Source organism: Lutra lutra, chromosome 3, assembly GCF_902655055.1.
Source record: "Lutra lutra chromosome 3, mLutLut1.2, whole genome shotgun sequence".
NCBI classification, from domain to species: domain Eukaryota; kingdom Metazoa; phylum Chordata; class Mammalia; order Carnivora; family Mustelidae; genus Lutra; species Lutra lutra.
In genome coordinates this window covers 144,465,610-144,479,569 of record NC_062280.1, presented here as the reverse complement: position 1 = coordinate 144,479,569, position 13,960 = coordinate 144,465,610, and the positions used below count along the sequence as shown (strand labels likewise).

The following is a 13,960-nucleotide window of genomic DNA, read 5'->3' as shown; positions in this document are numbered from 1 at the left end:
ACAAGCAATTCAACTGAATTATGTCATCTGTCAGACAAAATACACCCAGAGTCTTGTCTGAACTCCCAGAAGGAACAATGTTCCATGTGTGCTCGCTTGTGTACTTTGTGTCCTGGTGCTGAGTTATCACTGGTCACATGGTCTATCCTGCTACACAGCAAGGAATCACAAAGCCCCATCAGTTCTACCTCTTGAATATATCAATATGTGTCCTATTCATCTACTTCTCTTCATCTCTGTGCCACCTTCCTAATCCAAACAACTTTCCTCTTCCACTTGGATTAGTGCAATGATGTCTGAGCTAGGCTCCTGGTTTCCATTCCGGCCCCTTCCAATCCACTTTTTTCCATAGCAGTTAGAGGAATCTTTGTAAACATGTAAATCTAAGGGGTCCCTGGCTGGCTCCGTCAGGAAAACATGCAACTCTTGATCTCAAGAGTTGAGCCCTGTGATGGCTATGAGCCATCAAGTCTTGAGCCCTGGGATGGCTATAGAGATTATTTTAAAAATACAAACCTTAAGGGCGCCTGGGTGGCTCAGTGGGTTAAGCCTCTGCCTTCGGCTCAGGTCATGATCTCAGGGTCCTGGGATCGAGGCCCGCACCGGGCTCTCTGCTCAGCGGGGAGCCTGCTTTCTCCTCTCTCTTTCTATGCCTGCCTCTCTGCATACTTGTGATCTCTCGCTCTCTGTTTCAAATAAATAAATAAAATCTTAAAAAAAAATACAAACCTTAAAAAATGTCAATCTGACTATTCTGTATTCAAGCTTTAAAATTTTCCTGCAAGTTTGGGATGCCTGGGTGGGTCAGTTGGTTCAGCTCCCGACTCTTGGTTTTGGCTCAAGTCATGATCAGGGTGTGAGATCTAGACCCGTGTTGGGCTCCACACTCAGCACGGAATGTGCTTGAGATTCTCTCTCCCTCCCCTTTTACTCCTCCCCAGCTCTCTCTCTTTCAAATAAATAAATAAAATCTAAACAAACAAACAAACTTTTCTGCAAGTTTATATTTGATCTAAACAAGGCGTTCAGGGTCTTGCATTGCCTGATCCCCCCCCCCCCCGTTCTCTCTCCAACTGCCTCCACATTCAACTGCTGAGCTCTGCCCATGGGCATCCTCTCTGTTCCACAGACAGAAACACACAGGTCCTTCTCCCGCTAGGATTGCAGATGCCACTACCTTTTTCCAAAGCACTAAACGACCGAATAGTTAAACACCAAGCTAACAAATAATCCCAAACTCATCACTTCTGAACAATTTTACTGTTATCTGTGCCCTTGAGCTTATTCATGCCTCATAGATCCATATGGTGAGTACTGTACAGTGGCATGCTACTCTGCATTTCATCCAACTCTGCACTACAAATCAGGCAAACGCAACAAACCAGGGCTTTTTCTGGAGGTTAGGAGAAGACAGCTGTGAAACATTTACTAGCATACCACCGCTACAGTAAATTCTTTTTGTGCTTCCTTTCAATTATTTGACCCAATATAATTAGTGCAGTTATCAAATAGTCTCCACAATATAGTGTTAAATCCTTTTGATTTGTTTTCTCATCTAGTAATATAAGAACTCTGTGAGGTAGGTATAATCACCCCATTTTATAAGCCAGGAAATAGATGTAGAGGTGATAAAATAAACAGGCAACTCGGCAACAAAACAATGACTTGAAAATACGTTTGACTTCAAAGCTCATGTTCAACAATATGGAAACTTTTGGGGGGGTATTTTTTTTTAGATTATTTATTTGTTTGTTTGACAGACAGAGATCACAAGTAGGCAGAGAGGCAGGCAGAGACAGAGGGGGAAGCAGGCTCCCCACTGAGCAGAGAGCCCGATGTGGGGGGCTTGATCCCAGGACCCTGGGATCATGACCTGAGCCAAAGGCAGACTTAACCCTCTGAGCCACCCAGGTGCCCCCTGGGGTATTTCTTTTTTATTGTGCGTAACTGGGGAAACAAGGAATCTCCCAGGCAAGATGGGTATTCTGTGAAAGAGAGAACTGAGGAGGTGAAGGGAAGCACAGGGAGAATTTAGAGATGGGGTTTAGGAGCTCCTTGCTGGCTCAGTAGGTAGCCAGTAGTTCGTTCTTGAGCCCTCCCTCCTTGGTTTGCATTTGTGCCTTAAAAGATTTAATAAGAACATGGCTTAGTCAATCATCTGGGAGAGTAGAAAACTTTGAAGTTATATTTTTGGGCACTGAACCCTCTGTGTCTGAATGATCAGTTTTATCTGTCAACTTGACTGAGCCTGTGGTTGCCTAGATACTTGGTCAAACATTATTCTGGGTGTGTCCGTCAGGGTGTTAGTGAATGGATTAACATTTGAATCAGTAGACTTTATAAAATAGACCATCCTCTCCTGTGGGTGGGGCCTAATCCAATCCACTGAAAGCCTAAATTTAAAAAAAAAAGTTCAGTAGAAGAGAATTCGCTTTTTCTGCCCATCTTCAAGCTGGGACTTTAGACTCACACTAGAACTTACACCATTAGTTCTCTTGCCTCTCAGGCGTTGGGCCTCAGACTGAAGTGTGCCATAGGCTCTCCTGGTCTCCAGTTTACCAACTGCAGGTCTTAGAACTAACTTTCAGTCTCCATAATAATCACATGAGTCAAGTTCTTCTAGTAGGTCTCTATCCTTGTCTCTCTATATAATTTAAATTAAATCTCAAGCCCAAGAAGGAGTCACTTTGCCAGGCCAAGTTCTTAAACTGGGACTGAGTATGTAACCTAATTTCAGTTTCAACCCCCCTCAGAAATGTAATTTTAACTGTTCAGTCAGGGATTATTTGGTTGGCACCTATGGAGTCATCTGTCACGTGAGCCCTCTCACAAAGTAAGATCAGGTCATCCACCTAATAAGGCCTCCTGCCCTTCTCCTTAAGGGAAGCAGCTGTCCAGGAACAATTCTTTTTTTCTTTTGCTAATAACTGCCTTGCTCTACCCTTTTATTTATTTATTTGACAGAGAGAGCGAGACAGGAACAGGAACGCAAGCAGGAGGTGGGAGAGGGAGAAGCAGGCTCCACGCTGAGCAGGGAGCCCAGTGAGGGACTTGATCCCTAGACCCTGGGATCATGACCTGAGCCAAAGGCAAATGCTTAACTGACTGAGCCACCCAGGTGCCCCAGGAATTGCTCTCTAATCGGATTTAAAGATGCTAAAGACTCTAGAGTAGTAAGAGAACACAGAGTCCATTGTGTGACTGGGCTCTAGAGATACACAAAATACCGGCATCGACTATGCCTAATTGACCACTTATAAGAAGCAAGGACCTGGGTGACTGTGTATATGATATGCTCAAACATTTTTGGGAAACTAACAAATCCAATGAAATTGGCTGGTTGCTCCTAATGTTGCTGGACAGAGAGGTGAAAGAAAAAGACAAGCTCAGGGATTTGAACTTCCAGCTCAAGCATGCATACAGGACCAGAAAGCTAAACCCAGAAAAGATAAAGAAGATAATGACCTTTATCTTCTGTAGCTGTGGGGCTGAGAGGGCTAGAAATCAAACACAGATACTCATTCTGGGACTGGCTGAATTAACCACACAGGTTGAACTCTCAGACGCAAAGGGTATATTTAAATGAGGGCATTGATTCAGAAAGGATGGGATCCTGTGTGTTTGGAATGGGGATGTGTGGGAAAACCCGGATGAGGATGGAGCTGGGAATGCAGAAGCCCTAGACTCTGAGGAATCTTCTTTGCCAGTGGAAGTGGCCTTCCCACCCCCACGTAGAAGCAGCTTCCCCACCTCCAGGGATTTGTCCCCTATATCCCCTAACCTCCTCTGAGAAGATTAAGGAAGACTTTGTGATAGCTTCCCATAAGGCAGTTGTCTTCCCCTGCAATGCTAATTCTCAGGACTCACCATTCACCACCTCTCTTTGCTCCTAGACCTATAACTAGATTCAAGTTCCAGGAGATCCCAAGGATGAGGTACAAAGTATGGACCCAGGAGAAGTGCACTATACTTCAAAAGAACTACTTAAGTTTTATTTATTTATTTTTTTTGTGAAGATTTTACTTATTTGAGAGAGAGACTTGGAGAGCATGAGTAGAAGGAGGGGTAGTGGAAGAGGGAGAAGCTGACTTCCAGCTGAGCAGGGCTCAGTCCCAAGACCCTTGGGTCATGACCTCAGTCAAAGGTAGATATTTAACTAACTGACTGAGTCACCCAGGTGCCCCAGTTTTATAATTTATACAAGTAGCAATCCAGGGAACATGTGTGTTTGAGAATGGATATTAAGGGTGTGGGATCATGGTGGAAGGAACACAAAAAGGAACACAAAGTAGGATTAGGCCAAAATTATTGCTATCTGGCATATAATGAGCCCTCAGGAAGGTGAAAAACCTAGCTGCGATCTAATATTTTTTCAGTTTCCAGAGTAAATCTGTGACTCTGGTTCACGGCATTAGTTAGGCAGTAGTTAGGTTCTAACTGGATGTCTGCATTTCAGGATTTTCCTTTAGCACTGCTGCTCTTGGTCATGCCACTTCAAAGAATGAAGGGGTAGACCCGACAAAAAGTGGTGGGCAGCAGAGCGGTTTATGGGGCCAAAAGTACAGAGCCAAAGTACAGAGCTCCGGAAGAGGCAGGGGACCCAAGGGGCTTGCCATTTTGGTATTTAAATCCAGGGGTTTTTAGGAGATGATGAGTGGGCTGTCTTAATCTGATTAACCCTCCAGGAACCTGTCACCCAATCAGGTTTTGTCCACATACTCATCTACGTAACAGATAGTTGTGAACATAGGGAAGAGTGGAGGGCTCCTTCCAGCATGGTGTAGAATAACAGGATGGGATCTTTTTCCTTTTAAGGGTAGCTTCCTCTTCTAGGACGGGAGCCCTTTGCTCCTGTCTGCCTTTCTTTGACTCTCCTTCCTTAGCTGGAGGCCAGCAAAGGGAGAGTCGGGGTCAGCTATCAGGAAAATCAGATACCTGTCCGGACAGCACTGTCAAACAAAGCTACAAGAAGTTGGATCAAATCAGATAGGCCCAAGACGAAGAAGGCCAAAGACCTGATCAAGTAAGGGAGAAAAAGCATGAAACCATGCTCCCAAAGAAATCCAGTCCCCAAATAATAAATATTCCATCCTCTTGTTAGTGACTACCAATCAAGGATAGAACCCCAAACCCCAGGCCACACAGCTCTCCCTTGAGCTTGCCCACTCTCACATCATCACTTTAATTAAACTCTTCACCTGCACCGCTTAACAACTGCGTCTGGTCCATCCTTGATTTCTTTCTTTTGGGGAGACTAAGCTCCTCCAGCAACATCCTGGGGACAGGCAGGGTGAAGGCTTCAGGGCCTGGGGGTCTCCCCACTTCACCTGGAACAGCAGAGACATTGTCCATTTCTCTCACAGCTCATATGCATTCCTCCTCAAGCTGGGAGTTTGAAAAGGACAGATGAAAGTTTGTTCTTCATTCAACACTATATGAGGATGGGGTGCTAAATAGTTTTTTCTTCTTCCCTATGTATGTATGTATGTAGTAAGCTTTATGCCCAATATGGGGCTTGAACTCAGGACCTGGAGATCAAGAGTCACCTGCTCTACTGATTGAGCCAGGCGGGCACACCACCCTATGTAATCACTTTAAAAACTTGCCCTTTTTGGGCGCCTGGGTGGCTCAGTGGGTTAAGTCGCTGCCTTCGGCTCAGGTCATGATCTCAGGGTCCTGGGATCGAGGCCCGCATCGGGCTCTCTGCTCAGCAGGGAGCCTGCTTCCCTCTCTCTCTCTCTCTCTCTCTCTGCCTGCCTCTCAGTCTACTTGTGATCTCTCTCTGTCAAATAAATAAAATCTTTAAAAAAAAAAAACCAAAAACTTGCCCTTTTCTTTTTCTTCTCTAGCCATTTCTTCTTTACCCATTTGTCCTCTCTCATTCCATGTATACACACACCCACACTCATTTTAAGTCTTCCCATGACCAAAGATCAAAGGTCTTTTTTCTTTTTTAAAAAATTTGAGAGAGAGAGAGAGAGAGAGAGAGCGTGCGCAAGATAAAGCACAAGCTGGGTTGGGGGAGAGGCAGAGAGAGAAGGAGACTCCCTGCAGAGCAGCAAACCCAATGCAGGGCTGGATCCCAGGACCCTGGGATCATTATCTGAGCCTAAGGCAGACACTTAACCGACTGAGTCACCCAGGCGCCCTTAATTCTTTAAAGTCCATTACTGGGGTGCTCCAGGCTACATTATTTCCCTTTCCTTAAGGTCTCGTATTTCATTTTATTCCTTCTGTTTGATCAAAGCTCAAAGAAGCTCTCTTCACCCTTTATATGTTTTAAGGCCTTTTTGTAAGCTGTGACCCAAGAATGTAACCTTCCTTTTCAACCCATGCCTGGTCTCGCATCTTTCCTGTTAGTTTTCTCAGCTGATCACAGAAACCTGACAACTTTTTCTAGCTCTATGCTGCGCAGGCATGGATTTTCCTGGATTACGTGCATCATAGTAATGTTTGATTCAATACCATTCTTACATTTTGCTCTTTGTTTCTCTTTCAGCAAATGTTCATTCAGCTAAAGTCCATTGAAATCTGACAATGTGTCAAGTACTGTGCTAGCTGTTGTGGATACAAAATGAATAAAACACTGTTTCCACCTAGGAGGAGCTCTAGAAAGCAAAGGCAGCATGTAAACATGTATACAGTAGCGCAGGGTGATAAGTATCACACTGTGATGTGAAGAAAAACCAACTTCCTCTGGGGAATTTAATAAAAGGTTTCCTAGGAAGTGACATTTCTGTAAGTCTTGAAACCCAAGTAGGAATTTGCCAATCAGAGGACAGGGGTGAGAAGGAGAGTAAGGGGGGAATACGACATCCATCTATGAGTAAAGGGCATCCAGTGTGCAGAGGCTCTGAAATAATTTAGGGCGAAGATCCCGATGTGTTTGGGGGAGGTCTGACAGTTCCGTGTGGTTCCATGTGTAGATTGAGCGGCAGGGATCATATTGAGAGGGCCTTCGAAGAGAAAATTGAATTTAATGCTAGAGGCAAGAAGACAAAGAGGAAACTGTTTAAGCCGGGGAAATTTAACGATCAGGTTTGTCTTACAGCTCTACTGTCCTTGATCTAATTATATAGACTCCGCGTTTGTGTTTTGGAGTCTGAAAGGAGTGCGCTCTGCTTGTTTAATTGGAAGTGCTCAGGATAGCCTGTCACCTGAGACACTTTTTTTTTTTTCCTGGTCTACAAACAGCATGTTTTTAGTATTCCCAGGGCTACACTGTTTGATCCCGGCGCCCATGTGTGCTAAAATTCACTTACTCTTTTTATTATTCCCACCCTGTCCTCAAAAATGTTGCTTCTCTCTTGGCCAGGGTTGGACACATACTGACAGCTTTTGTGTTTTTGAACCCCATTTTTCTGTTTTGACACTGCCTGTCTTCACTTATGCTGACCTGGTCTTTAAATGTATCGTGGACATTTTGTTTTCATCTTACCCTATGTTTTGATCACTCTGACACAACTAGCTACAATAACCACGCCCACTCAAGCAAGGGCTGAACTAGGAGGTTTGTCCGGCCCGGCGTGCCGTCCCGACGGTGGCAGCGCGCAGGCGCAGTCCCGCCTCCCAGCGGCGTGTTTCTCTTTCCCGGAATTCCCTGTATCTTGGCGGGTGGACGCGGTTTCTTCCTATTTCGCCTCTGGCAGAGGCACACACTGTTCTCCGGTCCTTTGCACTGCAGGCCCCCAGCTCCCGAGCAGCTGCTCCGGTCCGCTCGCCTCCACCCGCAACAGACCCATGGCGGAACGTGGGGAGCTCGATCTGACCGGCGCCAAACAGAACACCGGAGTGTGGCTGGTCAAGGTGTGTTCGTGCGGCTCCGGCTTGCTCTCCTTTTACTTAAAGTAGTTTAAGTGACTTGAAACTGTTCCACTCCGTAAGCCTTTGAAAGTTCTCTATGGCTGTCTCGTTAGAGCTACACATATCTTCAGAGGCAGGAGTCGTGCAGACTAGTTTGCAGGTGAGGCAGTTAGTTGAGGGACGCAGTCTTTGAGACAATTAAGAGTCCGAACCTGCCTGGAACGGATTCCTTTGCCCACCATGTGTGGTTTTTCTGGGGTCCAGTGCTGATGTTCTCCGACTTGAGTGGTGTACTTTACCCCAGACTGAAGAATATTTCCGTGTCTCCTTTTGGTGAAAGTGATTTCAGTCGTGAGTTTATATAAGGAAGTTGAGTATCTGCTACCTGTACAATCTTCTCGGCCAGAAAGTAGAACGGGTCCCTGTGTACCCTTAACGTGTTCTTTTAGGTTGATGGCTCTTATTGGAGTTCTCAGGATAGCTGAGAGAGCTCCGAACTCGGGGAAGGAGAGGCCATTGAACCGCAGTGTTCTTTTTAGAGTGTGTGTTTTTTTTTTTTTTGGAAAGGCAGCAATCTTGATTAGCCCTGAGTGAGCACAGTATTTTGTGGTCTACTTTTTCATATCAAGGAGTGTTCTCTCTTAGGGGAGTTTCATGAGACATATTTATGTTCAGAATGTGATTATGTCAGTCTTTGAACTAGGACATTTGGTTTTTAAAAAAAAAATTTTTTTTTTAACTTATTACATGGCTGAGTTCTCAGTTAAATCTGGGAGGGCGCTTCCTGTCCACCTTTCTAAAAAAGGTCCCTTATGATCAGTTGCTGTCATGTCAAACTTGTATTATATTTTCAAAGCACTTGTTCCAGTCTAAAGTGATTGTATGTTCATGTGTTTAGTGTTGGTTACCTCCTCCTCTCTAGTGTGGGTGCACTCACATTCTGTGAGAATGGGATCCTTGCCTGTCCCAACCAGAATTGTGTTTGACACATGATAATTGGTCACCAGATAGGGAATGAATGAATGAATGAATGATCTCTTATTTATTATTCTTCAACCCCAGCTTTACTCTCTGGCACTCATTTGACTTCTCAAGGCTATATCAGTATGACCTAACAGGCTAGGGTAAATTTCTCCTAAGGCATTTCTCCTGTTGGGTGCCAAATGGAGGAGAATCATTAAGAATTCCTTTGCAGATTGAAAGAGTTTGAAAAAGTGGTGGAACTTGAGATGATGCATTAATTCTTGAAGCACAGTAAATGCTCAGTAAATATTGTTTGCCGTACACAGTTGGGTGGGTGGACAGAGGCATTAACATAGTATATTATGGAGAATGGAAAAGAAATGGAAGACTGAAAATGCATTTTAACATGGTGTGTCCTGGAAAACAAAGGAGATTATTATGCTTAGAGCAGAGAGTTTGTGTAAAAAAAAAGTTTGGGACCATATACTCATATTATCATATTATGAAATGTGGATGGCTTAGCTTTAGTCTGCATCAAGTGAGGGCTTTGAGTAAGGCAAGGATGCAAATAATTCAAGGGGGTAAAAAAGAAAGCTTGAGAGGAAGATAACCAGAGTCAAAATTGGAAAATTATCACAGCATCATAGGATGTGATAATGAAGTCTGGCAGGGAGGGGGTTAGGGAAACTTTTTCAGTGAAAGTTGTCAGGATTTGGCGACTGACTATGTGAGAATGTGAAAGAATATAACCTAAAATGAAGTTAAAAAATAAAATGAAGTTAAAATTTTTAGTGTTCTCTCATGTGTGGGTATTTGAAGACATTTTATCTCTTTGAAAAGAACTCAACCCAGTGACTTGTTCTCGTTTTGTAAAGGTAGTTGTTAGACTGTTTACTATTTACATTATCACTGTTTCTTCTTACCAGCTTGGCATAGAGTATATCTTCTTTTTCTAATCTTAAGTATTATCAGAAAGAACAACAAAAAAAGCACATGCTCACAGATAGATCTTTCCAGGGTTTGAAAGGATGCTCTTGCCAGTTCTTGTTCTTTGACAAATTTCTCTCTGAAAGATAATAAGAATTGCTAGCAAATAAACTTTCTGCCCTAAAGTCCACTCCTGTTCTTTATTTGACAACTTTTGTTTCTGCTTCATTAGAGACCCAGTAGACTACGGGGTTTGATTTGCATAGCTGTCAGATAACTTGAACTTGTTTCATTTGCAGTGGACTTAGTATCCAGTGTGATTTTCATGCCCATACGGGAGCATATTTGGATTTTCCTCTCTGAATTATAGGAACAAATTATAGGACATCAAATTGTAATAGTCAATTTTTGGCTTTCTTTGCATGATATTAAACTATAACATATTAGAAAGTATGTCTTTGTTCTTATCCAGGCAGAATTTTTGAGCAGAATTACATAATGATTTCATGTCTTTTCTCTATATGTTCGTCTTTCTCAGTGTAGGAGCACCTGGGTGGCTCAGTCAGATAAGCATATGCCTTCGGCTCAGGTCATGATCCAAATCCTGGGATCGAGCCCATGTCAGGCTCCTTGCTCAGTGGGGAGCCTGCATTGTCCCTCTGCCTGCAGCTCCTCTGGCTTTTGCTGTCTCTGTCAAATAAATAGATGAATAAATCTTTAAATAAAAAAAAATTTAGGGCGCCTGGGTGGCTCAGTGGGTTAAGCCGCTGCCTTCGGCTCAGGTCATGATCCCAGGTCCTGGGTTCGAGCCCCACATCGGGCTTTCTGCTCAGCAGGGAGCCTGCTTCCTCCTCTCTCTCTGCCTGCCTCTCTGCCTACTTGTGATTTCTCTCTGTCAAATAAATAAATAAAAATCTTTAGAAAAAAAAAAAAATTTAGGGCGCCTGGGTGGCTCAGTGGGTTAAGCCGCTGCCTTCGGCTCAGGTCATGATCTCAGGGTCCTGGGATCGAGTCCCACATCGGGCTCTGCTCAGCAGGGAGCCTGCTTCCCTTCCTCTCTCTCTGCCTGCCTTTCTGCCTACTTGTGATCTCTCTCTGTCAAATAAATAAATAAAATCTTTAAAAAAAAAATTTAAAAAGGAGACCACCCCCAGACCACCCTAAATTTCTCATTATAAGTAATACTTTGAGTTCTGTTCTTTGAGGATCATTTGCTGCAAAATATGTAAATTTCTTCTTAAAGAATCTCAAAGTTTATGGTCCATCTTGTACATATTGTATTAATTCCATCACTAGAAAGGTATAAAACAGGAGAAATACAGTAAGGTATAATATACATGTAAGATCGCTGAGCATTTGAGCAGGAAACTAGTTGTTTTTCTGGCTGGAACAGGGAAGATTTCATGGAGAAGCTGACATTTAAGAAGATCTTATGGAGTTGATTAGTTAGAAAAAACTTCCCAGAAGGGCTGAGGAGAACTAGAGGGTTCAGAAAAGAGCAAATATAGAAGATTCTATCTCGGAATATCCAGTGCCTGTACTGTTCTGGCTTAATAAAATGCCATTTCTGAGGTTTTGAATATCTTAAATCTACAAGAGGATGATCCAAATAAGCTTTTTTAAAAATTTTATTTATTTATTTATTTGACAGAGAGATCACAAGTAGGCAGAGAGGCAGGCAGAGGGAGAAGCAGGCTCCCCGCTGAGCAGAGAGCCCAAGGCAGGGCTAGATCCCAGGACCCTGAGATCATGACCTGAGGCGAAGGCAGAAACTTAACCCACTGAGCCACCCAGGCGCCCCAAATAAGTTTTGATAGGTAATAGACATGGTTGGATTTAACTTTATGGTGGATACCATCTGCTAAAATGTAAAGTCACAGTTTTTAACCTTGTTATAGAGCTAGTACTTAGAGTTTGCATTACCCTGTTCTGTTGCTCAGTCTGTGCCACTTTAGATTGACAACTAGTCACACTATTCCTACCCAGTTTATAACAAATCATGGTTTAAAAATTGTAGAATATTTAGAAATATTTTAGCATAGTTCTGTTGTATGGCTCCCAATATTTAGACTTCTGGAAAAATCATCTCTAGTTACGGCTGGCTGGAGGGTAAAGTACATACATGATGAGGAAGAGGAAGAGATAAAGTTAGGAAGGTTATTAGGAGTGGTGGGATTTTTGTAAGTAATGAGTAGTATAGTGAGGCTTGAATTATAACAAATGCTGCCTCCTTTTGGGGAAAGAAAAGTGGAGGTTTTTTGTTTGTTTTTTAAGATTTTATTTATTTATTTGAGAGAGAGAGAGAGAGAGAGAGAGAGAGAGAAAACACGAGCAGGGGGAAGGGCAGAGGGAGAAGCAGGCTCCCAACTGAGCAGGGAGCCTGATATGGGACTCTGGGATCATGACCTGAGCCGAAGGCATACGCTTAACTGACTGAGTCACCCAGGTATCCCCAAGTGGAGGTATTAAGAAGGCCTGAATAGGTCTAAGCAGCAGCTTTCTAGCCAGCAGAAAGTTGTTTCTAACCCAGTCAGCTTTCCTCTTCTAGGCATTTTGACTAATGCTTGTTGGAGGAAAGGATCAAGAAGGACAAAAAAGGAACTTAGTTTTCGTATGTACCAAGTATTTTATACAAAGCAAACCTATGAAGTAGATACTAAATATCTGCATTTTCCAGATGATGAAATTGAGGCTTAGGGAGGTTATCTCCCTAAGTAAGTAAGTAAGGAACGGTGTTTCAAATTTAGGTCTGTTTGGCTACCTAGCTCATGCAAGAGTAGGAGATGTCTTTTTTCCAGCTTAGGTCTCTTTCATGAGTTATCTCCCTGGGGAATAGAGGTGCATGAGGACTTCATTGCCTTCTTTGTTTCTTTGAGAGAGAGAGAAAGCACACTTGAGAGGGAGAGGCTGAGGGAGAGGGAGAAGTAGAGACTCTCTGATGAGCAGGGAGCCCAATGCGGGACTCAGCTCCAGGATCCTGAGATGACATGAGTCGAAGGCAGATGTTTAACCGACTGAGCTACCCAGGTGCTCCTGGGGACTTCATTTTTGTGACCTTGGATATCGTCAGTTCCATGTGGTGATCTTTAAGAAAACATGGGAGTAAAAGCTCCGTGTCACAGACTGGGCTTCTCAGGAAGCTGATTCTGAGATGATTAGGTTTAGATAATTAGGTAGTGTTCCTGGGATCATCACCTGTGGAAGGAAGAAGACTTAAACAGGATTGGTAAGTGGGTATGATGCAGTCTCACGGAAGGCTGAGGATGATTCCACAGGGAGTCTTCCAGGTGTCCTGATTTGGGGTGAGGTATACCCTATGTTGACCTGTCATTGTATGTGGTTTGCCCTAGAAAGAGTGTGATCTTGGCCAGAAGGAAAAAGAAAAGGGACGGCCTGGGTGGCTCAGTGGGTTGAGCCCCTGCCTTTGGCTGAGGTCACGATCTCAGGGTCCTGGAATCCAGCCCGGCATCCGGCTCTGTGCTCAGCAGGGAGCCTGCTTCCCCCCCCCCCCCCGCCTCTCTGCCTGCCTCTCTGCCTACTTGTGATCTCTCTCTCTCTCTCTCAAATAAATAAATAAAATCTTAAAAAAAAAAAGAAAAGAGGGAAGGAAGGAGCCAGTTCCCACATCACCTCTATTCAGCTAAGTCATTGCCGAAGAGGGGCTAACGGCAAAGGGCTCTCTGTGGCCACACACCCAGCAGCTGGGAGAAAAAGGCCTTCAGTCCTAAAGGGGGACATGGATGTCACATCACAGTGTCCATTACAGTGCCCTTAATTTGCTTGTATTCCGGGAGAAACAGGGTTTGGAGACTAGTAGTTAGGGAACTAGATATTTGCTAAAGCAAAGTTGGCACGGAAGTTCAGGGGAGTAACATCTATACATATCATCTTAGCACCGTAGCTTCAGAGTCATGGTTGACCTTACTGCTCTGCCTGCCGTATATGAATGGGTGTGTGGACTGATTCATCCCACAAGCTTTCAGTGACTGCCAGTCATTGTGCTAGACTTTGAGTATGTTACAGTGAGTGGAAACAGACGTGGCCCCGTCTTTGTGAACTGGGATTTATAGTCTACCGCGGGAGACAGGCATCCATTAAATATTAGCTCTAACGAAAGCATTTACAGACTTATCTCTCTGGACACTGAAGCCAGGAATAGTCTTCTGTCAGTGTGGATAATGAATTTGACATAGTCTAGAGGGTCAAGGGAAGTTTCTCTGCAGAAGTAATGCTTAAGTGAGTCATTTTCTGTTACTGTCTTTGGAAA

At 43.8% G+C, this 13,960-nt stretch overlaps 1 protein-coding gene across 1 annotated transcript in view; it reads left to right on the top strand.

The window, feature by feature from the left end:
* Positions 1 to 7,584: 7,584 nt before the first annotated feature.
* The window catches only part of GTF2F2 (general transcription factor IIF subunit 2), a 158,336-nt gene continuing 151,960 nt past the window's right edge, over positions 7,585 to 13,960 (top strand). Inside the window, exon 1 of the mRNA XM_047723494.1 lies at positions 7,585 to 7,806. Within this exon, the coding sequence (XP_047579450.1) occupies positions 7,741 to 7,806 (66 nt within the window). The 5' untranslated portion in view covers positions 7,585 to 7,740. The remainder of the gene's footprint in view (positions 7,807 to 13,960) is intronic.